We start from the raw sequence: 27,124 nt of genomic DNA, 5'->3' as shown, positions 1-27,124 counted from the left end.
ATTCTTGGATAGGAGGACTCAACATAAAGATGTCAGTTCTGCCAGAGTAAATTACAAATTTAATACCACCTCAGTGGAAACACCGCAGTCTATTTTATGGAATTCTACATATTATTCTAAAGTTCATACAGAAAAGCAAACATTCAGGAATAACCAGGAAGCCACTGAAAAAGAAAAACGTTGATGGAGGTCTAGCCTTAGCAGACATTCCAACATACTCTAAAACCTCTAGTATTAAAACAGTGTGGTACCTGCTGCGAGAATAGACAGAGCAGTGGAATCGAATAGCCCGGAAATAGACCTAAGCACACGTGGAAATTTAGTACATGATCAAGATGTCATCTCCAATCATTGGAGTAAAGATGGACTTTTTAACAAATGGTGCTGAGATGATCCTTTGGAGAAAGATAGAGATAGATTCACGTCTCACACCATACCCAAGAATAAACTCCAAGTGATTAGGGATCTAAATATAAAAATTGGGACATGCAAGTACCTCGATTTAGGGAAAGCTTCCTACCTATGACTCAAAATCCAGGGACAACTAAAGGTTAATCAATTTGACTAAATAAAAAAATTTTTAAATTGTGTGATAAAACCCATCATGGACAAAGTCAAAAGACCAGAAACTGGGAGAAAATGTAACATACCTATGTAACAGACAAAGGGTGACTATTCCTAACTACCCATGAAGAATTCTTTAAAAATGAAGGACAGAGGACCAAATATCAAATAGAAAAGTGAGAAAAAGATGTGAAAGACAATTTACAAAAAAGATCTAAAAATGTGAAAAACACCCAGATTCACTCAGAAATGCAAATGCTATGGTCTGAATATTTGTGTCCCCCCCCCAATCAAATGCACATGTTGAAAACATAGTGCCCAAGGCGATGGTATTTAGGAGGACCTTCAGGAGGGGATTAAGCCATGAGGGTGGACCCCTCATGAATGGACTCAGTGCTGTTGTAAGAGGGGACCTCTCAGAGCTCCCAGGCCTCTTCTACTATGTAAAGACACAGCAAGAAGTCAGCAGTCTGCAGACTGGCCAAGAGCCTTTGCCAGAACCCGGCCATCCTGGCACCACGTTGGACTTCCAGCCTCCAGAACTTGAAAAATAAATTTCTGTTGTGTATAAGTCACCAGTGTGTGGTCTTTTGTTATAAAAGCCCAAATGGACTAAGCAAATTAAAAGAACAGTGACATACCATTTCCACCTACCAGACTGGCGAACCAAACCAAACCAAACCGAAACAACAAACACATTCTTTTGGTGAGGCTGTGGGGACACAAGTACTCACATTACTGGTGGGAGTATAATTTTGTACAACCCTTCTGGAGAGAAGTTTGACAACAGCTAACAGACTACATCCACACTTAGGTAGCAAGGCAGCAGGCCCACTTCTGGGGTCTAATGTATACTTCCTCCACTAGGAAAATATCTATGCACCAGGTTATTTATTGGAGCATTGGTTTTAACTGCAAAATAATTGGAAACAACCTAAAGATCTTACGTAACAGAGTGGCAAAATAAACTATGGTTGAGCCACACAGTGGAGTAGAAAAAAGGAGGAGGCTGTCTCTGAACAGGTGTGATTTCCAGGACATAAAGCAATGTTGAGTGAAAAAAGCAATATCCAAAGGAGTATCTATGGCACACTACCCTTTATATAAAAAGAAAGGAGAGACCTAAGCACAGACACAGATGCAGAGAAGATGCAGGAAGGATAACCCAGAAACCAAACAGACTGGTGAGCAAAGGCTGGAGAGAGGGAAGGATGGGATGGGATTGCAGGGAGGAGAAGGGAATGATTCTTGTGTGAATGTGTCTTTTTTGTGTAGCTGACTCTTAGAACTGTAGGAAACGTGGCATGTTACCCCGTCAATACACAAGGTCAACCAGGATATAGGGGGAATGGAACACAGAATACAAACACAGCTGACCCTGACAGCATGCCCAGTGAAAAACGGACACACGGGAGGGGTGGAAAGATAAAGAAGTAGCTGAGTAATTGGAAAACAGTCTGTCGACCGGATATCAACAGGAAGAGTCGAGGCAAAAATCACTCTTCCTAAATGCTGTCCTATAGTTTTAAAAGTGTTTCTCATGGAGGTATGGTTAGCAATTGTGGAACTATAGTAATAGACTTGAACCAATAAGTAGACTAGATTAAGAGAGCTGGGTTCATTCTCTTCTAGAGAAAGAAGTTAGAGATAAAGGGGGACAGGTAGACTAAACCCTGTGGTGTTGAAGTAGAAGCAGAGGTAGCAGCATAAACTCATGGTTTTAAAATTCTATGTAGATATGGAAAGAGAGCATGTGTATATGCATGCGTTAGTACACATCTTAGGTTTCCTGACTGTGCCCTGAATAGGCTTGGAAACAGTGACAGCAAGTAACAGTGAGCACACCAGGCACCTGGATCTCCAGTAAAAGGAACCAGGGTTCCTCAGACAAGGGCTTTATTCCAGGGATGCAGCAGGTAAATATCACCAGTAAAAAGGTGTATTGACGTCATGAACTCTTGGATAAGAGGCACCAAGGACATAGCATCAGTTTTTCATGGTATTTTGCCAGAAATGCATAACTTCACTCCAGCCTTAAAAAAAAATCCACACCAGACAAACCCAAATTGAGGGACACTCAATGAAATAAAACTGATCAGTATTAAGTTTTGACCAAAAGCATCAAGATCATGAAAGACAAAGAAAAGGCTGAGACAGTGTTACAGACCAGAGATGAAAGACAAGTAACAAATGCAATGTGGGATCCTGGATAGGATCCTGGAATGGAGAAAGGGTAGTAATGGGAAAACTGGTGAAATTTAAAAAAAGGTTTGTGGTTTTGTAAATATTGTATCAGTATTAATTTCCTTTTCTTGACAATCATACTATGGTTATGTAAGATGTCAGTTTCAGGGGAAGCAGGGGGGAGGACAGTAAGGGAATTCCTTGTATTATTTCACAACTTTTCTCTAAATCTAAAATTAGTTAAAATAACTATCTGCCTGGGAAATAAAAGCAGAACACAACACTGTAAATACTACAATCCCACATTTATAAAAAAAGAACCAAGGGGAGCCAGCGTGGCTCAGTTGGTTGGGCGTCTGACTCTTGATATGAGCTTGGGTCTTGAACTTGGAGTCGTGAGTTCGAGCCCCGTCTTCCATGCTAAAAGAAATTACACTAACACCATAACATTAAGTATCTCCCAGTGGTGGATATTATGGTAACTTCTGCTTTTGTTTTCATATTCATTTGTATTTTTTTTCTTATTTTTTTAAAAGATTTTATCAATTTATTAGAAGAGTGCAAGTGGGGGAGGAACAGAGGGAGAGGGACAAGCAGACTCCATGCTGAGCATGGAGCCCGACGTAGGGCTCGATCTCACAACCCTGAGATCATGACCTGAGCTGAAATCAAGAGTTGGACACTCAACCGACTGAGCCACCCAGGTGCCCCTCATCTGTATTTTCTAAGTTTTCTACTCATTTGATGGTTTCATTTGATGAATCCTTGGAATCAATGGCAAATGAGTCAAGGTGAAGTTTCTCAGAGAGCTTATGTTCTAGTGGGGGAAATGCAAAACAAATTAATGAAATGTCTTTGTGTAGAAAATTAAAGTAAGCTGATGTGATAGGTGGGTGGCCAGGGAAAAGCCCCTCCAAGAAGGTGACATTTAAGGTGAGATGTGAGTAACAAGAAAGAGGGGGATGGGGTGCGGAGTGGGGAAATGAACAGCGCAGAGGCTGGGAGGTAGGGGTAGGCTTAGCTTGTTTGGAAACCTAGAAGAGGCCAGTGTGTCTTGTCGGAAGTGGGTTGGGGGCAGGGAAGGGGCACGAGATGAGGTCAGAAGGATAGTGAGGGGCCAAGCCTCTGGCGCTTGGTGTGGCCTTGGGAGCCCCTGGAGAAAACTTTGCAAGAAAATCCTGGAACTTGGTTTAGACAGGGTCCTCTGGCTTTAGCTCGTGCATGGATGGGGTCATTTGCTTGGGTGGGGAATCCTGTGGGGAGAGCAGCACCTGTGGATGTGCCCACTTATGTGCAGGGTGTGTGTGTGTGTGTGTGTGTGTGTGTGTGTGTGTGTACATGTGCGTGCACACATGGGGGCAAGAGACAGCTGGTGGGGGGGTCCACAGCCCAGATGAATGGAGCCCCGACCCCTGGATGGGGAGCTGGCATATGATCCTGAGCTCCCGAGTGTGCGTTTGTTCTCTGTTAACCAGAAGTTCGTAGAGAGAGAAGGGAGGCTGACAGAGGAGTCTAAGGGTATATTACGTGTCCAGTTATCTACACAGCTGTCTTTTCATCTACCCTGTGACAGGTACCTTAAAAATGCCGAAGGAAACTTGGAGATGCCTGGGGATGTGAAGGGACAGGAAGCGCCCTGAGGGAGGCACTGAGGGGACCTGTGCATACCTCATCTCTCTAACTCTTCCCAGCCCCCTGTGAGTAGTTCTGACCACACTCACTTGACCGGTGAGGAAACAGAGCTCAGAGAGAGAGAGAGAGTGGCCGAAAGTCACACTGTCAGTAGGTGGCAGGGCTGGGACTTGAGACCAGAGGGATTGATGTGCAGATTGGTCCCTGTGCCTGTCAAGCTGTGGGTCCCAGATCTGCCACCTCTCTAAGTAGTCACTTTCCTGGTGGAAGAGCCATGGTCTCAGTTAGGCTGTCTGTCCCTGTACCATCCAGTGGTGACATTTTCAGCTGTTGCCTGAGTGGTGGTGTTGGGTGGGAACTGGTACCTCCAGCTCCCACGGAAGGGACATAGTGAGTGTTGGGGGGCTTTCGTACATGAGAGGGGGTCTGAGTCGCCCTCCAGAGCTGAGCGATCCTACTGTCTGGGCTGCCACCCTCGCCAGCTGGCGCTGGCCCCATGAGAGGCTCTGGTCATCCATTTTCCTCAACCCCAGAGCCTGGGAAGCCCCTAGGATGGCCTGCTAGAATTGGGGGTCCAAGGAGATGGGAGAGGCCTTCACAGAGCTCATCCATCTCAGAGAAAGTGTTTGGAGGAACAGTGTCTGTCCCTGGGGTGGCCAGCTCTCTCTGTGCTTTTGGCTTTGGGTCCAAGGACTTCCCTGACAGCTGGGGACCGGGTGGCAGGCAGAGCTGGCTGGGTGTGGTGACCACTCTGTCCTCAGGAGCTGCATCAGAGACCAGGGCCCACTCAGCGCTGCTAGCTAAGGAGGTGACTGCCTCACCTGAGGGTGGGCTGGGAGCCAGGCCTGGGCCCTGGACTTGGTCTCCCTTCAGGCTGCTCACGAGAAGGTCCTTGGGGAACAAGGGTGTCCGGTGCAGAACAAGGTCACTGTAGCAGGTCAAGAACTCATCACTGTCTGAGCGTGTTCTGGCTCGGCGCTGGGAGTCCAAGGGGAGCAGAGGGCCAGCAAGGGGGGCACAGGGGAGCGTCGAGACCTCAGGAAGACTCAGGGCCACTGGCACAGCGCTCTGAGGGTCAGGGCCCTCGGCCAGGGCCCTCTCAGACCCCAGCCCTTCTGGGAGCCCTGGACCAGGCTGGGCACCCTTGGGGCAGTTGTGGGCCTTCACCAGCCTTCTCCCTGAGCTGTGCCTCAAGTGGGGTCTAGCCAGTTTCTCTCTGCCCAGTCCCAGGACCCGCCTGCTCGAGGTTTCCAGAATGGCCTCACATGCAACTCTCACCAGGAAGATCTCAAACACCACCTGCTCGGCGTCCTCCTTGCTGATGGCCTGGACCAGCGAAAACTCTGCCTCGGAGGTGGCTGCGTAGCCCAGCCTGCCCAGAAGCGTGTGCAGTGTGTGTTCGGAAAGCACAGGCCGCACCTGGTAGGTGAAGCTCCCAGTGTATGTCTGGAACAAACAGGGATATTTATTAGAGATGGGACACAACCCAGCGGAGTGGCTGAGTGGCCAGGCAGGACCAAGGGCTGAGGCCCCGGGAGCACTGGAGGCTCCTGAGAGCAGTTGGGCTGGAGCATGTGGCCAGAATAGAAATCTGGTCCGTGATCAGATTACCCTCTGTCCCATTTTACAGAAGGGCACACTGAGGCCTAGAGACTGGACAGGACCTGGTCTCAAGTCACGTAGCAAGACAATAACGGAGCTGGGGTGAGGCCCCAATATCCTGGCTCCCAACCCAGCAGCCCTGGCCGGGGGCCAGAAGAGAGGAAAGCTTTCCAGAGCCAGACTCCTCCCTTGTGTATTATGAGCTCCTCGGTCCCTCCTCTTCTGGGACGCAGTATGGTCTAGGGCTGCAGGCTGCACTGCCTGAGTTTGGGGCCTATCTGTGCTACTCATTAGCTGGTGACCAGAGATAAGTTGCAGTAACCTCTTCAGCTCTCAGTTTCTCCAACTGTAAAATGGGACCAGAGTCAGTGGGCAGGATGGATATGCTGTTCCCTCCAGAGGCAGAGCTCTGGCCCCTACCCGAGACCCCTTTGCTAAGAGGCATGGTGGTGCCTACCTTTAGGGACCTGATTTCCTTCCTCCAGGGAAACAGAAGTAGGTTGACAGATATAAGCTCCAGGAACTCTAGTGCCTGCACCAGTTTGTGGCAGACGTGCTGGGCAGGGCCGGGTGCCCCCCAGGAGTGAGTGGTCCCCAGACCAGGGACCGGAAGCTCAGGCGGACGGAACTGAGTGGGTGCTCCTGTGTCTAAGAGCTGCTGGGCCCTGTGGGTGAGGGCTGCTTGCCTGCAGACCCGGAGCCGGCCCACTCCTGCCTCCTCTTGGTAGTAGCTGATGAGGTCAGCCAGGAGGGTCTCAGGAGCAGCCTCGCCGAGGCCGGCGGGCCGGGGCTGGCTCATGGTGGCTCCGAGGGGCTGGTGCCGAGGAAAGCTATGTGGGCCTCCCCAGGCCAGGCCCAGGCTGGCCCGCCTCCGGCCCGCCCCAGTGCTCAGTCAGGAAGCTGAGGAGGAAGTGTGCAAGCCGGAGAGAGAGCTGCGTGCCGCCTGTCCCGCCACGGCCTGTCCCTCTGGGGCGGCTCCAACCTGAGGCTGGCTGGGGCTGTGCCATCTCCTCCCGGTGCAGCAGAGCTGAGGTCCGGCTCCGTCCTCGCCCTGTCCCCAAACAAATGGGAAAGCAGACACCCACATCCGTCTGCACCCCAGGGCAACAGGTGCTGCTGCACCGGCCGTAACCCTCAGCCCACTCCGGATGTCACCAGCCCAGGTTCTCCTGCTCACGCTGGAGAATGTTCTCTGGCTGCAGAATGTGCTCTGCTGGTGTGGGGAGCAACTGCAAGGGCCAGGGTGTTAACACGCAGGGCCAACCCTCGGCCAACCAAGGAGGGTGAGTGCACGGAGGCCCTTGCTTCCTGGCCTTGGCAGGACAGGTCTGAGGTGCCTTGTCCACACCTCGGCAATAACCCGCTCATGAAGGCATGCTCTGTTGGTTCTCCTCCCTCCCTCGTCCTCATTCCCTACCTCTCTTGTGCTTCCTGCGATCACCTCCTGAAGAAAATGTACACAAATCCTTGGACTGCTTTTGGGGTAACAGAGTCCAATGTTCTCTCAACCCTTGCCCCTTCCTCTGTCCACTTACCATCTCCCTCCCTCCCCGCCTTCTGCCATCTGTTTTTGTTTTTGTTTTATAGTTCACTGGTGTATTCTCAGACTTGAGATTCAAATTATGCCCTATGGCCCCGGAACGGTGGGGAACATCCTAGAATCTCACCATAGCCCAGCCTCCCCTCAGGAGGAAGTAGATTAAGATGACAACAGAGGAGATTTTCCCTCTTCATACAAACCCAGGTAGGAATAGGGCAGCACCATTAGGGTCCGGATTCACCCCCACTGTCTGAGCTCCTTACCACGTGGTGGGGCAAGGTGCATTTGGAGAGATGTGGGTGGGGGTCAGTATTCGGAGCTGGGCTTCCTCCCTGCCTTCCTTTCTCCTTCCTTCCTTCCTTCCTTCCTTCCTTCCTTCCTTCCTTCCTTCCTTCCATTCATTCACCCAATACTTAATTAAGTCATGATTCACTCATTCAGCCACTCAGTGACTCACTCCTTCCATGCAGGTCAGCATTTCTCAAAGTGTGCCCCACAGAGAGCCCTTGTTGGGGGTTCATAATCAGTCTTATGTGAGTAAGAGTTTCCTGTGGCCAAATAAATTCTGCTGGGCTAAGGAAGGTCCCCAGACTCCTCGGCTTCAGGACTTCTCATGGAGCAGGTGTATAGGGGCGTGAATTTCTGGGACGGGGCAGCACATGCACTATTTCCCAACTTCTCAGATGCTGGGTCCCCTTTCATGTCGTACTGTGCTGCTTGGGGAAGTGCTGTCCTTGAGCAGCCAGCCTGTGGCCCCATCCATGCCAGCCTGGGGGCTTCAGAAGCCAACAAGATACAGGCCCAGCCTTTGGGTGGCTCACAGCCCAGAGAGCCCCACTGAGGGGGTAGTGTGACTTTGTAGTAACACAGTCCAGGATTCTTGATCACCAGCTTTCTGTGACACTGTGCTGGCCTCCGGGCCCTCCAGTCACGAGGCAGGTCACCTGCCTGGTGCTTGGCCTTGGAGCTGCCTCAGAGCTGGCCTCACCACATCTGGGGGCTCCCTGCTCCCTGCCCTCAGCTCCCTGCCTTCTGCAACCTCTCTTGAGCCCCGAGACCAGGGCAATTCCTGTCCCTGTGGTTGGAAAGCCACTTCCTACTACTTGAAAATGGGTCCCTGGGGAGCAGCAGCTCTCCTCCCGAGGCCATTCTGGAGCGTAGCAGGTGTAAATCTCTCACTTCTCTCTTCCTGCCGCTTCAGTTTGGCATGTCTTCTCTTACTTTGACCCTGAGGCCTCCCTCTGGGGAGGACCCTTGTGATCATATTGGGTCCACCTGAATGACCCAGGTTAATTGCCTCCTCTCAAGGTCCTTAATCACATTTGCAGAGTGCCTTCACCATGGAAGCTAACATAGTCACGGGTTCTGGGAATTTGGACCTGGATATCTTTGGAGGCCATTATTCAGTTCACCGGGCCAAAGCTACCTGAGGCCAGAGCTATGCTTTTTCCTTGATGCCAAAGATTTATAAGAGCACTGAAGGGGAATGGCGGATTTGGACGAGGGGTCATGCAGAGTTCCAGGCCACAGAGCTGTGCTGAAGAGACAGTCGCCAGGCCAAGGGAGGTGGTGGTCACGAGGTGTGTGTGTGTCTAAAACAGAAGGGCCTTAATTCTCATTGTCTCTTTGTCTCTCTCTCTCTCTCTGCTTCTGTCTCCTTTGGCCCCAGACAGATTTGCTCATTGAGGAGAGGGCTGGAGTGGCCAGTATTTTTTCCCCTATTTTTAAAAAAAGATTTTATTTACTTGACAGAGAAAGAGTGACCACAAGAAGGGGGGCGGCAGGCAGAGGGAGAAGCAGGCTCCCCGCTGAGCAAGAAGCCCAACTTGGGGCTCCATCCCAGGACCCTGGGACCATGACCTGAGCCGAAGGCAGATGCTTAACCGACTGAGCCACCCAGGGGCCCCTTTTTTCCTATTAATAGCCAAAGTTTAACAATTCGGTACACACAACTTAATCTCCACCCTCACCCTCCATCCCATGTGATTCTTCTATTGCTTTTAGTTACTTACTGATGTAACCACTTCACTCAGCTTTGGGGAGCCCATCATGCCTGTAAGTTGTCTCTCTAGGGTGGCCTAAGAGCATGGTGGGGAAGCCTGGGCTACATGCCTGGAACCATTCTCCTCTCTGTCCTCTGGTGCTGGAGTCAGCTCAGCTTCTCCAGGGCTATCTTCCCTCCCACTGGACCTCTGCGACCTCTTGAACTGCCGGATTTGGTGTTACTTGCATGGTGTTACACTGTCTGGGCCCTCGGGTGAGTGACTGGCTTAGTGAGAACCTTTCTCCACCTGCCAGGCTGACTAACTTGGTGACTATGCAGGAGACGGGGGGAAGTGAGGGGGGCACTGGAGATATGCAGGAGCTGCGGTGGGGGTTTGCGGGGAGGGGGTCCCGAGGCCCAGAGAAGGAAGGGATCTGGCTCAAAGTCACGGTGAACTGATGACAGAAGCAGGGACAGCCAAGCACTATGTCCCAGCACCTAGGCTTCCCTCACAGTTGTTTCTACTGCCCAAAGGCTCCCAAGTGCCCTGCAAAGTTTAGGAGCTCAGAGGCCACAGGGACTCCAGAAGTGGGTGCTGCCCGGTCAGGGGCTCCCAAGCCCTGGAACTCTGCACTTAATATCTTCAAGGCCGTAACATACAGAGAGGAATTTGTTTCCATCATAGTTGAACTGAATGCTCTTGCCAGTTGTCCACTCTACAAGCCCCCCCACCTCACCCCCAGGGTTCACCACCCAGAGAAGAACCAGCTTGAGTCCTGCCCCCGGGCCCCCAGTCTGGCAGGGATGGTTCAAACACCCAGAGACAGTCCAGGAAGGGAAGGACGGGGAAGAGGATGATATGTCGGAGCTCAGCAGTGAGATAGGCCTTGGGGCTGGGTCACGAGCCAGCCAGCATAGACTTGGGGCATCCACAGCCATCGCTCCTGTGGGAGAATGAAGGTGACATGGTGAGCAGCAGAGCCAAGAGAGGCAATACACCTGCCTATGTTCTTGGACCTCCTGGATCCAGCCAAGCCTGAAGTCAGAATTATCACCTGGACAATTTAGTTACATGAGTCCATAAATATCCTTTCTTGCCTAGGAAGGTTCAAGTTGGGTTTCTGTCTCTTGCAACTGAGTCATGGGGGTGGGTAATGGGCCTCAGACCTGCCAGGGGATGGAGGGTTCCCCTTTCAAAAGTTATAGTCCAGGTGGTGCAGTTTTGTCATGGGTCACGGACCAGGCAGCTTCCAGCTGTGGGGCAGAAGGCTGGCCAGCCCCAGGACCTCAGGAGTTAGGCTGGTGAGGAGGCAGTGTGGTGAGGCTGGGCTGTGACGACAGGGCCTGGGGACCTGGAGCCCTGGGATTCCTGGGCGAGATGCTGAGCAGGCACAGCTGGGCTGTGACCCTGGGGGCAAGGGCATGCTCAGCCCCAAAATACCAGGCCTGACCCAGGTAATTGGCTCTGATTGAGAGAGTTCACCTGACTTGGGAGGTTCAACGTGAGGTCAAGCAGAGCAGAGCCCAGACCGAAAATTCGCTCTCTCGGACGCTGAAGCTGCCTGTCCTGCCACTGCTTGAGCCCACAACCTGGTCAGTCATCAGGCGGACACCAACGGTGACACCTGAGTAGGAGTGGGTGGCCTTGGAGTATGCATGTGGGACCCCTGAGCATGTGAGCTCTGAGTGTGGGGGGACTGGTGTGTGCGCACCAAAGCCAGCTATGCAGGTGTGTGCACAACCACAGGTGGTGTGAGCTGAGTGGTGCTACACATGGGCGTGTATGTGAGGTGTCACAAGGAACTTGGTATGAGAGACCCCTATGTGTGCACGTGGTGGGGGGGTGCTGAGCTATTTCGAGCCAGTCGATGTTCCGAGGGGCGGCTGTGGGCGGCCATACTTTGTACCAACCCCCCTGCCTCTCTCGGGCGATTTCGGCTGCTCGCGTGTGGCAGACGTTGGTGGTGTCCTGTCCCAGACCTTGGAGTGTGCTGTGCCCACGCATACTGGCCCGGTGGCGGATCCTGCGGACCATGGTGACTTTACCTGCCAGCAGCAACCCCCCCCCCCCCATCTAAAGACTTTCTTTGGCGAGAGAAGCCTGCTTGGCTGCAGCAGGGACAGGGAGAATGTTCTCCGAAGGGCATCCTCAAACACGGGCCCTTGGGAGTCTGCGAGCAAGTGTGAGTGCTCTATCCCCTTTCCTGTCGTGTGGCTCACTTCGAGGTGTGCTCTCCACTGTCTCCATCCTCCTCAGAGGGGGACCTGTGTGACCATAGCACCCCGAATTGGCTTCCTTTCCTTCCTCGTTTCACTGTCCACTCCCTCTGGGTGCTCCCCGGGTCACCTCCCTTGCACCCTCCTCCTGTCGCAGGGTCTGGTCCTGCCCCTCCCCCCGTTCCCACCATCCTGAGAATTGTCACCTCCCATCTCGTTGGGGTCCTAGTGAGCCCCGGGCTGAGCCCCATTGCCTGGGGTGTGATCCTCAGCCCCACCCCTCAGGCCCTGGCAGAGAGGACTCCAGTCTCCTTGTAGGAGTGTGCCGAAGGACCTTGCATGTGGCACCTTATGTGGACACAGGGTGTGTTATGGATGGGGGAGGCAGGAAACACCAAGTAGCTTTGGAAGTGAGAGAAGGGAAGCTCATGCTCTTCAGAGGCTGACCTGTTTGCTTTGAACAGTGGCAGCAGGTGGCCAGCAGGTGGCAGTGTGGGCTTGGAGTGGGTGCCGGAAGGCTGGGACCTGGGACTGGCTCTGCACATTTCTCCAGGACTGAACCCCACTTTCAGGGCACTCCAGGGTCTAGGACCCTGCTGGTGGATGCCACTCGAGTTCGAGTGGGAGGGAAGGGTGACAGAAGAGGAGAACCAGCCTCTGTCAGCCAAGGGATCAACAAGCAATGCTGAGGTCTTTCGGAGAGCACAGAAAAGAATTTCTGCAAGGGGACGAAAACAATTCATTTCTGTTTAATTACAATCCTCCCCCACCCCCACCTTCCTGGTAGTCGAAACCATCAGGGTTCTGAGAGTCAACTGCTGGGCTAGGAAAATGTGCAGCCCCTGGTGTTCCTGGAGTCAGGGCCACAACCTGATGGCCCGTGTTGGTGACCCTGACACTGGCCATAGCTCAGAGAGATGATGCCCTGTTTCAGGGAGCTTAAGAAAAACGAGCTGTGGAAGTCCCTGACTACCCCAATAGCCCTGTCAACAGGGAAGTGACAAGGTTTTGGGGGCTGCTCATCTTGAGAGAAGGAAGGTATTTTGGGTTTGCTGCTATTTATGTTAACTTTCCTCACAAGTGTCCGATGGCGAAGGCCCAAGCCCTTCACCCCATGCACTCTTCAAGAATGTTATTTTTGCAACATTTTTATTGATACGATATATTTATTTTGAACACAGAAAAGATACATTGTTGCTTATTTAGCGCTTAATCCAGGAAGAAGAAAAGCTGTTTAGCTCCATCCCTCAAACACTGGTGAGTACTTAGGGATTTTTATCTTTTTTCCCCTAGTACTCTCTAGGGTTGCAGAAGCAGGATGCATTTCTTAAAAGAGTCTCATCCCTGGAGTGCATTTAAAGGCTATACAGTACAACAGACAGATATTTTTTGCCTAGAAAACAGTACACCACAGAGGCGGACAGAACTGCTTGTAAACAAGGTCCCTTTCCTGGTGGAGTCGGGTGCTCCGGGATGCCAGAACCTCTGGACGGATTCCTTTCCGTGCTGCACCAGAAGAAATCCTATTTCTACAGAAAATAAAATTCACGATTGCCATCCTTGTCACCCTTCTTCTCAAGAAAGGGATTACTGAAATGTCTTAGCCCTTCATTAGAGGAATGGAAATGGGGGGTAGAGGCTGGGTGGGGGTGGGGGGGAGGCAGGGTGGACTTGAGGATTCCACTTCCTGCCGCTGGCAATGCTGGCGGGACACTCTGCAAAGATGTTCGGCTGCCACCCTCTGGCAGGCTGGGTCTTCAGAAATCAGCTCTGTTACTTGCATGGTCTCTGATGGAAATTGCTGGGATTTGTGGGCCACTCTCTAAGCAGGCACACTTCTGGGGTGCCCCCGGGCAGTGAGGCCCAGATCCAACCTCTCGTGGTGGCATGCTAGTATTTAGGGGGCCCACTTCCCCTCTATTTCATCTCTGCAAACACCCTGGAGCGCAGGGCCAGAACACATGGGCTCACAATTCCCAACTAGGAGCTGCCACCCGGGGTGGGGGAAGGGGGCAGCCCAAACTCGGGCCATGATGGTCAGCTGAGCACACACTTAGCAAGGGGCCATGTCTCTGCCTCAGAGCTGTGCCCAGGCCACCCTTCTCTTCTTTGAAGACCCTCAGCCCTGGGCCATGGTTGGACTGACACGGGGACAGCTATAACCCACCACCACCACCGTCATTGCATGCCCGCCAAGGACCCTGCTCATCACCTGTCGTGTGGGGTGGGGGCCTCCGAAATAACTCCGCCAGCGCCACGAGGCTGGGGGCACTGGGTTAGGGAGGGGGCAGGGTGGGTGGTGAGGGCCTCCAGGTTGTGCCTGAGCCCCCAGACCCATGTCCCTCACCCCATAAGTGTCAGGGTGGTGATATTGTGGCTGCCCTGGAATCGAGGGAGAGGTACAGTGTGTAGCTGAACCTCATTGAAGCCTGTCCCACCGACCAGGAGGGCACGCCGCCCTGGGGTGGGGGGGGCAGGCGGCCGACCTGGGATGGTTGAGCAGTTTCTGGAGGCAGAATCAAAGTTTGGGCACAGCCTGCCAGGTGAGGGCAGAGGCAAACAGGCCAGGGAGAGGGAGGAGCAAGGCCCTGTCCCTCTCCACCTGTCTTCTCCCAGCATTGTCTGCAGAGGCATAACCAACAGGCTGGGGAGGAGACGGGAGGTCAAGAGAGCTTCATTGTTAATGAAACCTTAGCAGATGGGTTTGTGTGGATGTGGGGGGCCTGTGTGTATTCACATGTCTGTACATGTGTGGTGCATATCTGGATGTGTGTGTGCACATGGGTGTGTTAATGTGTATGTGTGTGTACAAACTACATATGTGTGCATGTGGAAGTGTGTGCACATGTGTGTGTATGTGTGTAGCTGTACAAACTGTGTGCACGTGGGAGTGCTGTGTGTGCATATCTGTGTGTGTGTGTGTAGGTGCACAAACTGTGCATGTGGGAGTGCTGTGTGTGCATATCTCTGTGTGTGTCTGTAGGTGCACAAACCACGTGGGAATGCTGTGTGTGCATATATGTGTGTGTGTGTGTGTGTGTGTATGTGTGAGCGCATGCCCTTGTGAGCCTGTGTGTGTGTCTGTGTGTGTGCACGCCCTTGTGGCTCAGCCCGAGGGACCGGCAGGACCTGGCTGGCTGGGTCACTCACAGAATCCTTTCTGGACCAGAGGCCGGGGCCCGGGTTGGGGTGGGGGAGCCCTGGGAGCTCCTTGGCCCTGGTTCTGGTCCCGGCAGTGGCAGCAGACCTGACGGGGGGCTGACCCCACACACAGCCTCATAAGGGGGCAGGGTATCCATGGAGACGGTGCGGAGGCCACCCTGGCCCAGGATCCTCTGTGCCTGCTGGTGTTGGCCGGGGCTGTGGCCGCTGCCCGCGCTCGTGACGCCATCCAGCATGGGGTAGGAGTCGGTCAGCGAGTAGGGCGGTGGTGCATCCGTGGGGATGTACAGCTGAGTGGCCCCTGGCCCCACACACTCCTCATAACTACAAGAGAAGAGGCTCCCTCAAGGCTCTGGAACCTGGCCTTAGGGGCAGGCGTGGAGGTCTTTCCCAAGGGCTGGGACCCGATCTGCAGTGACAGCTGCCCTGTGGTTTGTCCTGCCGGCTCTAATGAAACCCCTCAGCTCCCCCCGGGAAAGGCACCCCAGAACCACTGAGACTGGATTCTGGTCCCAACTCAGCCTGTGTTCCGTGTGAACTTGTGTGAGCAAGTCACTGAACTCCGGGTCTCAGATGGCTCAGGACAGTGGCCACTGCTGATGGAGCGGCTCCCCGGCTGGCACTGAGTGTGGGTGGTGCTGGGGGCGGCAACCTTGGGCTGTCTGACACTCCTTGGTGGCCCTTCCAGGCTTAGGAAGGAGAACCTAGGACTCCTCAGAAACCCATAGCTGCAAGGCAAAAGAGCACCTGCTGCCCCCCAGGGGCTAGGGGGTAAAGGGTGACGGGGGTATGGCTCTTTGTGGGGCCAGCAGGTTTTCCAGGTAGGGAAGTGATGGAGGCCCTGACCTCTCCTTTTTCCAACTACTAACCCATCAGTGATCTGCCTGAGGGTGCCAGGGAGAACCCACAGGCCCTCCAGAGAAGAATTCCCCAATGGGACCGGGCCACCTGATGGCCATGAGTGCAGTGTGGACACAGTGCATGTGATTTGGGTTTTGAGGTGCATACTAAGGAGCTGGGGCCTGGACCCTCCACCTCAGCCCCGGCGCCAGCCTGAAGGAGCTGAGCTTTTCCTTCTCTAGTGACATCTGTTGTGTCACGCCCTGCCTAACTGGGACCTGCTTGGTCAGGAGATGGCCACACCCAGAGATTTTCTGCATTTACACCATTTGGGGGCGATGTTGCTATTTCCCATGGGGGGTGGGGATTCACACCCAGTGCCCCTCCCCTTCATGCCCTCCTCCCCCACGCAGCCTCCTTACCCTGGTGGAGAATCTGGGTACAGCTCTCGAAGCACTGTGGCATCCATGTCCCCATCAGAACTGAGGTCCAATGGTGGGGACCAATCCTCAGCAGGGCTGCAGGTGTAGCGTATCCTGTGGCCCGAGCGGCTGTATGTGTGCCCATCAGACACTGCAGGGGACAGACATTCAGTCTGGGCTTTAGATCGGAAGCAGGGAGGTGCCTACGTGTCTACCTGAGGCCACTGAGAACCTGTTTTCTCCAACTCACCATGTGGTCCCTCACCAAGCCCAGCTGCCTGTCATTCTCTCAGCTAGTCCCAGAATGTGAGCCCCAATGCTGTGCTGGGCGTGGGGTCTCAGAGAGGAAGCAGAGCTGGCTCTGCCATGGTGGGGCTCCCCTGGTGGTGAGCGGCCTGTCCTGGGGACAGCCCGTTACAGAGCAGTGTGTCATGAGATTTGACAGATACAGTACTGGCCCTGTGGGAACAGTGATGAGCTGACCCAGCCTGGAGGTCAGGGAGGCCTTCCTGGAGGAGGGGCTCCTAAAGCTGAGTCTTATCTAGGAATTAGCCAAGAGAAGAGCGACAGACCGGGCAGAAGGAACAGAAGAGCTTGAGCCAAGGAAGGAGATTAGAAAGAGGAGTGTGGTGTGAAAAGGAAGCTTTGAAACTGAGGAGAAGGGCTGGGGCATGAAAACTGGGGAGCCAGGGAATGAGGGCTGCAGAGGTCTCTGGGGTCAGGCCTCCCAACTCCCCGCACCCAACCACACATTATTCCCTTAGTTATCCCAGGAGAAAGGGCATTTCTGTAATGAATTCTGGTCGCTCCATATACTGTATTCACTTCTGTTTTGTTTGTATGTTTACCATATATTAGCACATTAAAGGCTCTGAAAAGTCCTGCAGCTGAGAATTACATTTGACTGCGTTTGTGCAGCATCTGACCACAGAATCTTCTTTTCTTAGATCTAGGAACACTGCTTAGGAGGTGCTGATAGAGCACATTCATTCAGCACCAGTGTGGTTCAGAGAGGCTCAGTGACTTTCCAGAGGCCATACAACAAATTACTGGTAGGACCAGAGGGCAGCTGGATATCCTGCTCCTCACTCTGTAAAGCTCTCCACCTCCCAGTTTCCGACAGTTCTAGTAGAGGCTACAGGACAGTGGGAGCTGCAAAGATGGCTGAGTCATGAGGTCTCCCCACCCACAATGGGCTCTCCTTGGGCTCTTCCTCTCAGAGAGCAGGACTCAACATCAGGAGTGGGGCTTATCTGTCTGGGGTGGGGCTCATGACCTTTCTTTGAGGTCAGAAGCACTGTCCATCCCCATTTTATAGACTGAGGATGTCCATCCCCATTCTACATTCTACAGGCTGAGGCTCCGGGTCACAGAGTTGGAATCCATGCACAGTCTGTATAACTGTAAAAACTGTTCTTTCCACTCCCCTAATCTCTTTTCCCCACTCCTCATACAATGGTGAGTAGAAAAATCTGGCTGTGAAACTCTATCTGCAGGTATAATCCCATGGTTATCTATGGACATCGAGAAAGCTCTCGGAAGAAAATATTCCAGACACGTCAACAGTGGCTCTGTCTTGATGACAGGATCGTGACCCTTATTTTCTTCTTTATATTTTCTGTATTTTAAAGGTTTTCCACGGTGAACATGTATTACTTTTCTACTAGGAAAAAGGTACCCAATAACGCATGCTATAAAAAGGAGCTGAAATGAGATTTGTTTCCCTTTAGGGCACCAGCTGAAGGGTGAGAATTTCTGGAAGAACTTGAGGAACTCAGGAAAGAAGAAAGCATGAAAGAGGGTGAGGACAGAAATGGGACATGGGCCTCTGGGCTCCAGGGCCGGGAGGGGCCCATCCACCATGCAGGAGGTTGTGGCTTGTCTGGACCTCGGGAAAGCTAAGGCTGTGTCCTGGACCGGGGTGCCTGAGAGCTAACAGAGGCAAGCCACACTGCTGTTCCCCTCCCTGGGCGCAGACGCTGAGCAGCTTCGGGAAACTGGGGCTGCCCTGAGGCACTCACCTAGCTCAGACCCCAATCCTGCGTGGACCCAGCTCAGTCCAGACAGAGCTCCTGAGGAACAGCTGGAAAGACTCCCCCCGGCCCCTCATTTCAGCTCCCCAAATTCTTTTCTTATCTCCTCTCCTTTCCCTATCTCCACGTCAGCACAGACCCCGATGGCCCAGGCCTCTGCAAGTCCCTCTAGCCACCTCATGGGGAGTGAGATCTCCCTATCCCCTTCTTTACCCAAATCAAGAAACACCTCAGCTCATGATTTAACTCAAATCCGAGGTTAACACCCCTTGATAAGACCGGGAGTGGGGGGCAGGAATTTCCATCTATGGGCACCTACTGTGTTCTAGCCTCATGGCCACGTTCACCCTCACACCTGGGAGAGGCACTGTGGCTACCTCCTCTCTGATGTGGAAACTGAGAGGTGAGGCCACTTGCTCTAAAGCCCCAGCAAGAGAGAGACCAAATCTGTTTCCTAAAGCTGAAGATCTTTCCATCTTATAGAAATAGAATTTCTTTCTTTCTTTCTTTCTTTCTTTCTTTCTTTCTTTCTTTCTTTCTTTCTTTCTCCCTTCCTTCCTTCCTTCCTTCCTTCCTTCCTTTCTTTCTTTCTTTCTTTCTTTCTTTCTTTCTTTCTTTCTTTCTTTCTTTCTTTCTCATTCTTTCATTCTTTCATTCTCAAACAGGTGTTGGCTCCTCTCTCTGAGCCTGGCTAGACTGCAGAAGGGCTCCACGGGCAGGCGGAGGAGGGCAAATTTTGTCCTGAGGGCAATGGGGAGCCACTGAAGGGCATTGAGCAGAGGATGGAAGTGTTCCCAGGTCAGTCACTTTGTTAGCCTTGTGGAGAATGCCTGGCAGCTGCCAGTTCGGCGGCTGGCAAGGGGCGGTGGCCAGTGTCACTGACGTGGCCCTGGCTCAGGTTTTCTTGGGGGAAAAAGAACGAAACGAGTTAACATGTATTGAGCAAACACCCACAAGCCAGGTACTGTGCTGATTTCCTCACAGTAACCTTTAGCGGGGGGTCTCCATGTACTCCTTGTGCAGGTGACTCCATTGAGGTACACAGTGGTGAGACACCTTTCCCCAGGTTGTACAGTAAGACGTGGAAGATGAAGGCTGTTTTGGATCCCTGGTTCTGAGCGGCCTGTGAGACCTTGAGGAGAGATGTCTGGGGGATCCCTGGTCGAAGGTGACAGGTGGTGCCTGAAACTGGCAGGTGGGTGTGATGGAGTCGGGAGCGGGTGCAGAGACAAGACCCGGGACCAAGGCTTGGGCTCTGAGGGACCTTGAGAGTCCTCTCCTCAGAGACGAGGAATCTACAAAGGAGTCTGGACGGAGGCCGCAGAGCGGCAGAAGGGAGGCCAACAGAACCTGAGTCAGTGGACCCAGGGGAGGTGGTGTCTGGAGGACAGAGGGTCCGCAGTGCCACCAGGCGGGTGCTTGTCGGCACGCTGCTGTGTCGTTCTCCCCACAGCTATGCACAGTGTACTTTCTTCTCTCTGGCCTCCTTCCCAGGCTCCAGGCAGCCCTGCGCACCCTCCAGGAGGCTGGAGGAAGCTGGGGGAGGGGGGCGCATCAGTGCCTCTGGGCTCCCCACTGAGGCCCCAAAGCAAGAGCTGAGAACATAAGTGGGGCAGGGAGACGGGAACCCCACGAATGAGTACCCATGGGGACAGGGATGCTGGGCCGCTGCCAGTCATCATGGGCAGCAAAGGCCTGATGCCGGATGTGTCTGGGCTGTGACCTGCAGTCACCCCCCCACTCCAGAGTTCAGGGCCAGGGCCTTGCCCTGTGGCCTCCAGGCCCATCTCTCTCCTCCAGGCCACGGTTGACCTCTCAAACCTCAGCTTGGGGTTTACTATGGGCCCCTCTCCCATGCTCTAAGTACCAGGCTTAGGTCTGGGACTTTCAGGCTGTTCAACAAGGTGCTTTAGTTTCCCAGTCTTTGAAATGGGTTAGGGGTGCCCAGCTGGCTCAGTCGGTGGAACATGCAACTCTTGATCGTGGGGTTGTAAGTTTGAGCCCCATGTTGAATATAGAGATGACTTAAAAAAAAATACTAAAAAAACAAAATAAAATGGGCGAGCACAGCTCTTGCAGTTAGGAGGAAATGGGGTGATTCCTTCCCTGGCCCACGGAGCATCTTCTCTGGGTGAGATCCTATTCTGGATGATGGGCCCTGCTTTCCCTGATGCAGCCCAGCCATCCCATGACAGGGGCATTGGTGGAAGTGTGAGTAAACATCAAGCAAGTACAGGGAAGGGCAAGTCAACCCTGCCTGGGTGGGATGAAGGGGTCAGAGCAGCTCCCAAAAGAAAGTGGCATGTGAGCTGGGCTTGGAACTATAAGTAGGCTTTTGTCAGTTGGGGGAAGTATGGGGAATGGCATTGTGGGCCTCGGAAGAGCATGTGCAAAGGTGTGGGGGTGGGGAGGAGCATGAAGGAGGTGCTTGGGGACAAGCTGGAGGAGGGGCAGGCAAGGGTCGGGCCATGGGAGGTGGGCAGGCTGGCTGTGCTGGGTCTGACCCACGGCACCCTGCAGCGCAGGGGGCCAGGGTGGAGAGTGGGGTCCCCCTGGCCTCTTGTTGGATGGGCATGCCCGGGCAGGAGCCTTATACTCCTTGAGAGTCAGGCTGGTGCCGCAAGCGTAGGAGCAGGCCAGGCCGGGTCTGGGCAGTGCTCCTGGCTTGTCTTCTGGGGATCCTCGGCTTCTGGGGACACTAGAGGGGACTGGGCTGGCTGGGCTTTCAGCACCTGCCTGATTCATGCTGACTCTTCTCTTTAGCTTCCCTTGTTAGGCAGTGAGGGCGAGCCACTGAGCTGCTGCACCTTCCTTCACGCGGCCACTTGTCCCCTGCCATGTGATGTCCCTCTGTATCATGTTAGAGGGCCCGCTTCCTGCTCCTCTGCTCCTCCTAACAGCATTGCTAGAGGAGCAACATCCCGGTCTGCAGGGCCCCCAGGTCTTGAGTGCATCTGCCAGATAGAGCCCTGGGCCCACACGGGGCCCCTGCTGCTGTTTCCTGCGCACCTTCAGCCTCCCTCAGGGGTGCGGGCACCGGCCCTTCTGGGGCCGCTCTGTGCAGTGGGGAGCCTGCAGGAACCCAGGTCGGGCTACCTGGGCTCCAATCTGGGTCCACCCAGCTGGGTGGCCCTAGGTAGTTTACTTCGGCACCCTGCAATGGTCTGAATGTTCGTGTCCCCCCTGCCCCCCAATTCATATATTGAAATCTGAACCCCCCAAGGTGTTGCTATTACGAGATAGGGCCTTTGGGAGATGATGAGGCCATGAAGGTGGAGCCCTCATAATAGGGATCAGTGGCTCATAAAAGAGACCCCAGAGAGCTAGCTCACCCCTTTGAGGACACAGTGAGAAGGATGTGGGCCCTCACCAGATACCAAATCTGCAGGGGCCTGCAGGCCCCCCCCCCCCCCGCCTCCAGCACAGAGAAGTAAAGTTCTCTTGTTTACAAAGCCCCTCCATTTCTTGTATGTTTGTTACAGCAGCCGGAATGCCCCAACCTCAACTTCCTTATCTGTAAATTGGGAGGGTAATAAAAAGTAGCCTTACCTCCAGGACCATGGTAAGGATTAAATGAGACGATGCGTGAAAAGTGCCCAACACACAGTGAGCTCCCACTGCCCAGTTCCCTCCTGCTTCAGCTCCCCGGTGGCTTGGGGGGTGCTAGTTGTTAAAAGGTGGCCCCTTCCTCAACCAGTTAGCTGCTGGTTGCTGGGGCACAAAGCTGCTGGTTAATCAGGGCGTGTTGGGAGGGGGCTGTGGATTTCAGGCCTCCCAAGGTCCAGGAGGATGAGATCCAACCTAACTAGTTTTTAAATTTTTTTTTCTTTCTTTCTCTCAAGCTCTGCCTGTCCCAGAGGAGGAAAGATTCCCAGGCCCTGCCGTGGCTCCGGAGCCTTCAGACTGCTTCGCCTGCAGTGTGATGTGGCCTCTCTACAGCCCCCCAGCTCCCGGCAGAGACCCCGTCAGGCCTCAGGGCAGGCTTTCTCCTGCTCTTGACAACCATTCAGGAATTGAATGAGCTCCTTCTTGCTGCTTTTGGAAAACGGGCCCCTTCCAAGTGTAAGACAGTGTCAGGTGTCTGCATTCTGTAAAAGGTTTAGGCCTTCTGGCCAGATGGACACTTCCGGAGCTGGTCGGCCCAAGAATTAGACCACCTCTGTGTAAGGGAGATTCCCCTAACTGGGAAACTCTACAGTCAGTTCTGTGTGCACTTTGCAGGCCCTCTGGGGGTAGATTCATTCACTCATCATTTAGGCCATCATTTATCCATCCACTTATTCCTATACCCATCCCACCCCCCACCTATCCATCCCTCCACTTTCCTATCTATCCATCTTTCCATCCATCTGTCCACCCATCCCATCTATCCACGCGCTCACACAGCCCACCTAATCCACGCCTGTATCCACCGCCTGCAGCCATTCATCCTCTCTTCATGTGTCCTTCCATCCACCCATTTAAGCCATCTCTCTCCCATCCCACCCACTCATCCATCTTTCCCTTCAGCCACTGGTCCGTCCACTCACCTGCCCCGCCCTGTTCCCCCCACCTCTCCATCTCCTCATCCCCCTACTCGTCTGTCCTCCCATCCCGCTCACCCATTCCTCTCTCCCTCCGTCCCTGCATCCGGGCACCAGCTGGACCAGCTGTCAGTACAGCTGGACCCACACTGGCCAAGGCTGGGGAGTAACACCACACCCTCCCTTTGACCTTCAGTGTCACCCTTGGCAGACTACTGGACCTCCCAGGCCCCTGAGAGTGTTCTGGTGAGTGCCTCTGATCTCTTCCTGACCACTCTGCCCCACCCATGAGAGAGGGGCCACCTCCCGCATGTCTCCTGGGTGGCAGTCACAATCAGACAGGAGGCCGGGCCCCGGGGTGAACGGCAACTCACCGTATCCTTGCTCGTACTCTCGATGGTGATGGCGGCGGTGGCGATGGTGGTGGTGATGGTGGCGGCGGTGGCGGTGGCGGTGACGCTGGAGCCGGGCCTGCCGGTCCCTGCGGATACTGCCCACGATGATGGTGATGCAGGAGAGGATGATGACCACACCTATGACTGCACTTGCCACCAATACAGGAGACACGAGCAGGTGGCTGTGCTCCGAGCTCTCTGAGAACGTAGGGTAGAAGTAGCTGGTGCGGTTATACCGAGCTACTGCGAACAAAGAGAGAGGACACTGAATTGGGGCAGAGACTCTGCCACACTTCCTCCTCCAGCCCCGCTGCCCTGTGAATTATTTGTCTCTAAATAAATGGAGGATAGTCTAGGTTCAGCCCCATGGACTGTGTCCTGGCTGCCTGTGTGAGGGAGGAGGGGGGAGTGCTTTGCTCTACTGCCTATAGGAGCCTCTGTTACTGGGGCTTGGCCTCCCCTTCCCTCCTCTCCAGCTCTGGCCTGAGAGCTCAACTAACACACAGATAGGAAAAGAGAAACTCAGAAAGGGCAATAGACTTGCCCAAGGTCACACAGCAAATCAGTGGCAGAGCTGAGGCTTGAACTCAAGACTCAGTACTAGACAGGGACTCTACTCCATCAAGACTTGAGGTTGGAAGGCCAACTTTACCAAGATCTTGGAAAGGGGTGGTTGATGGACCGGGGCAGGGCATCAAAGTATGAGGACCAACTCTGTTGGCCTCCAACACTGGCCTCCTGCCTTGGGGTGAAACCTACCGAGGGGGTTCCAGGGAAATCAGATGGTAGCTGAGACATATCAGGGGATTGGATCAGAGCAGAGAAGGCTTCCCAGAGTGGCTATACTAATATTAGGAAATATAGACTTTAAAACAAAAAAATGTCATTAGAGATAAAAGGGACATTTTATAATGACAAAAGGGGCAATCTATCACAAAGTTATAACAATTATAAACCTATATGCACCTGAGAACATGGCCCTAAGATGCAGGGAGCAAAGGCTGACGCACTGAAGGGAGAAACCAACGATGCGGCAGTAACAGCTGGAGACTTCAGGACCCCACTTTCAACAAGGTACGGGATTCGGTTTCATCTCTGCTTTTGACCGGTTGTGACTGCTTGGGTTTTTGAGGAAGTGCCTGATTCTTATTTCAGTTCCCGTGGCTGTCAGCTAGGTACCCTAAGCTCAAGCTGTCCATTTTTCCTCAAGACCCACAGACAAAAGATGGCAAAGTGAGGCTCTCCTCCTTATCTTTCTCTCAGGCAAAAGAGATCCGTTTAAATTGTCCAGTCTGACCTCAGTTTAGGACTAGAGCCCTTGGCTGTGGACATGGAGCACGCCTGCCACTCTTTCTCAGTCGAGGTGGGTGGCAGACGTTACTAAGTGACAATGGTTCTCTCTCCTGTTTGGTCTGGGAGGCAGCGTCGGCATCCTTTCCAACAGCACTCCGCACGGTGATTGCACCTGGTCAGGAAGTGGAGCTTTTGCCCCACTTGTCTAGTGTGACCACAGTGCCCTGTGCTACTGCTCCGGAGACAGTGGCCAGGGCTTTGGCTGGGCCTGGAGCTGAGCCATGGTCACGCTGCTACTGGATTCTCTCTAGTAAAGTCCAGGCAAGCCAGCTGTCCAACTGATGTCACCCTCTTCCTCCTCACCAGGTAGCCTCTCACTTTGGAAGCCAAGGGCAGGGCTGGGGCGTGTCGGGGACATCAGCTCTCCTCTGAGAAGGTAGGTGTGTGTGGGGTCCACGCTGCCGTCAGGGCTCCAGACTGTCCCGTTCAGTGTGTCCCCGCTGCTGCAATGGCTTGGATCACACCGGTCACCCACGACTCAAGGCAGACGTGCTCCTGGAGAGCTGGCCCATCCAGGCTGTAGGTGCCCAGCATGAACACCTACAGCTGGACGTAAGCATGTGTGCCTGTTCTGCTCGGCACGCAGAATGGCTGCTGAGGTGCTGGCCCCTTAGGGTCACCTTGAAGCCACCCCGCCCTCCACTGCCTCGGCAGCAGACGAGAGCCTCGCCCGCCAGCAGTGCCAGTCTCATCAGCAGCTGGGTGCAGAGATGGCATCACCCTTGCCTGCAGATGGAGCCAGTTGGCATCGGCGTCCACCTGCATGGCCGGTAGAGGAATTAATCTTCCAGTCACCGCGACCGGCAGAGGTAGGTGCTGCTTTAAATTATGAGGGAAACTCTTCCAATTTCTAAACGCAGGGCCCATTTTATCAACAAGATATATATGACTGCAGAGAAATAACATGGTGACAGCCCTCCTTCCCACCCTTCTGCCTCGCTGTCCCCCTACACCAGCTGCGGCAAGGACAGACGATAAATCAAGCTTAGCCTCTATCCCAGACTTTCTTCCCAAGCTTCTTCTACAAAGGTGCCCATGGTCAAGAGGAAATTGTGCCTCGAAGTACCAGCTCTCCCCTGAGAGGCCGCCCTCCCTCCACAGACCAGCATTAGTAGCTATCATCTCTGAAACACCTACTCTGTGTCCCATACCAGGCTTGGTCCTCACACACTTAATCCTCATGATGGCCTGAGATGGGATCCCTAATTTAAGAGGTGGAGACACTTAGCCCCAGACAGGTGAAGTAACTTGCCCAAGGTCACGTAGCCCATAGAGTGGGAGCAGGGTCAATGGGTAGCCTCAGCCCCACGCTCTTAGCCAAGCTGCTATTCTGCGGCTACCAGGCGTTAGGCTCTGAGAGCTCATGTTTTTTTGGATCTTGATAAATTAAAACGTTCCTATCTCTAAAACGATGCTTGGTTTCTTCTGGATCACTTTATTGTAGTCAAAGCAGGCTGTGACCTACAGCTTATGCAGGATGAAGGCGTATCAACAGCTGAACATTGCTGATAAGACACCAGGATTCCAGAGAAGGGAGCCGGTGTGTGTCAGGAAGAGACAGATGGTAGCAAGTAGGTATTCACCGCTGAGGGGCAAACAATCCGGGGCTGGGGGAGGGGCCCCTCTTCTGTGTATCTTCCATCTCTGCATCTGTTGCAGAAATGTGGTTGGGACTGTAGGAAGGGGCCCTGGGGCAATTTCTCCACAGAGAAGCAATGTGAGTACAAGGTAGCTCTCAGTGAGCATTGACCAGCACTGGTCAGGCTCTTCACCCTTTATAAGCACCATGATCTCATTTAATCATCACAGCAACCTGAGAGGTAGGTGTTGTCTTTCCCTCACATTTTACAGATGGGGAAGCTGAGGCAGAGAGGTAGTAAAAGGGGTGGAGCCAGAACTTAGATCCAGCTTGCTCCACGCGATTCCCGAGCCTACACTCATTCTCTCTGGTTCCACATGGGAGGAGAGCCCCTGGAGGGCAAGACTTGTGTCCTCTCTGTCTTGTCCCTGGGTTTCTCCAGTGCCTTGGGCAAGGCCTGCACAAAAAGGGAGCTTGGGAGCCATTTGAATCCCAAGGAGGGAAGTCAGGGGTTGGTTGCTCTGTGTGCTTGGGTGTGTGGGGGCAGGCTGTGTGAGCTGCCCTCCGTCATTCTCACTCACCCACTGCCACTTCCTTCTGCTCATCCCTCACCCCACCATCCAGCCCAAATGCAGGATCTGCAGATGTTTACAAGCACTGGCAGATTGTTGGAATGGAAGACATGTTATCGTCTAGGGGAGTAGATCAGGTCTTAACTGAGGAGTTTGGGTCTGGGGTGGGCTCCAGATCGATGGGAAATCAGTCTGGCAAATTCCATCATAGGAGAACCTTGGCGCCAGAGGAATCATGAGAGGTGGAGGCTGAGGTTGGAGGGGCTGGCAGTGGCCAGACCATGAGGGGTCTCAATCATCGTATCAAGAGACCGTCCTTTATCTCCAGGGCAAAGAGGAGACAGGGGTGAAGGAGTGTGGTCAGAGGGTTTTAGGAGAGCCCTCTGACTGCAGACTGTGGGGCAGGGTGGGAAGTGGGGGACTAGGGAGGAGGCTGCTGCCAGGGTCCACGTGAGCATGGAGCTGGGGTGGAGGAGGCTAGGCCATGGGCCCACACTGTGCAGTGCTGCGAACAGAGCTGGA

General features: G+C 53.6%; 2 protein-coding genes across 2 annotated transcripts; both read right to left on the bottom strand.

Moving 5' to 3' along the window:
* Positions 1-3,260: 3,260 nt before the first annotated feature.
* LOC123000776 (spermatogenesis-associated protein 2-like protein) lies at positions 3,261-6,890 on the bottom strand. The gene is made up of 2 exons (XM_044382426.3): positions 6,440-6,890; positions 3,261-5,826 (listed from the first exon to the last, which is right to left on the bottom strand). Exons 1-2 carry the CDS (start codon positions 6,779-6,781, stop codon positions 4,891-4,893), a joined length of 1,278 nt encoding a protein of 425 aa, XP_044238361.2. The 5' UTR covers positions 6,782-6,890; the 3' UTR covers positions 3,261-4,890.
* A 7,979-nt stretch (positions 6,891-14,869) lies between these two features.
* Positions 14,870-23,896, bottom strand: BEAN1 (brain expressed associated with NEDD4 1). Its single transcript, XM_057314189.1, has 4 exons — positions 23,858-23,896; positions 23,078-23,363; positions 16,148-16,298; positions 14,870-15,209 (listed from the first exon to the last, which is right to left on the bottom strand). Exons 1-4 carry the CDS (start codon positions 23,894-23,896, stop codon positions 14,870-14,872), a joined length of 816 nt encoding a protein of 271 aa, XP_057170172.1.
* Positions 23,897-27,124: the final 3,228 nt, after the last annotated feature.

Source organism: Ursus arctos, unplaced genomic scaffold (assembly GCF_023065955.2).
Source record: "Ursus arctos isolate Adak ecotype North America unplaced genomic scaffold, UrsArc2.0 scaffold_19, whole genome shotgun sequence".
NCBI lineage: Eukaryota > Metazoa > Chordata > Mammalia > Carnivora > Ursidae > Ursus > Ursus arctos.
This window is presented reverse-complemented; position numbering and strand designations above follow the sequence as displayed.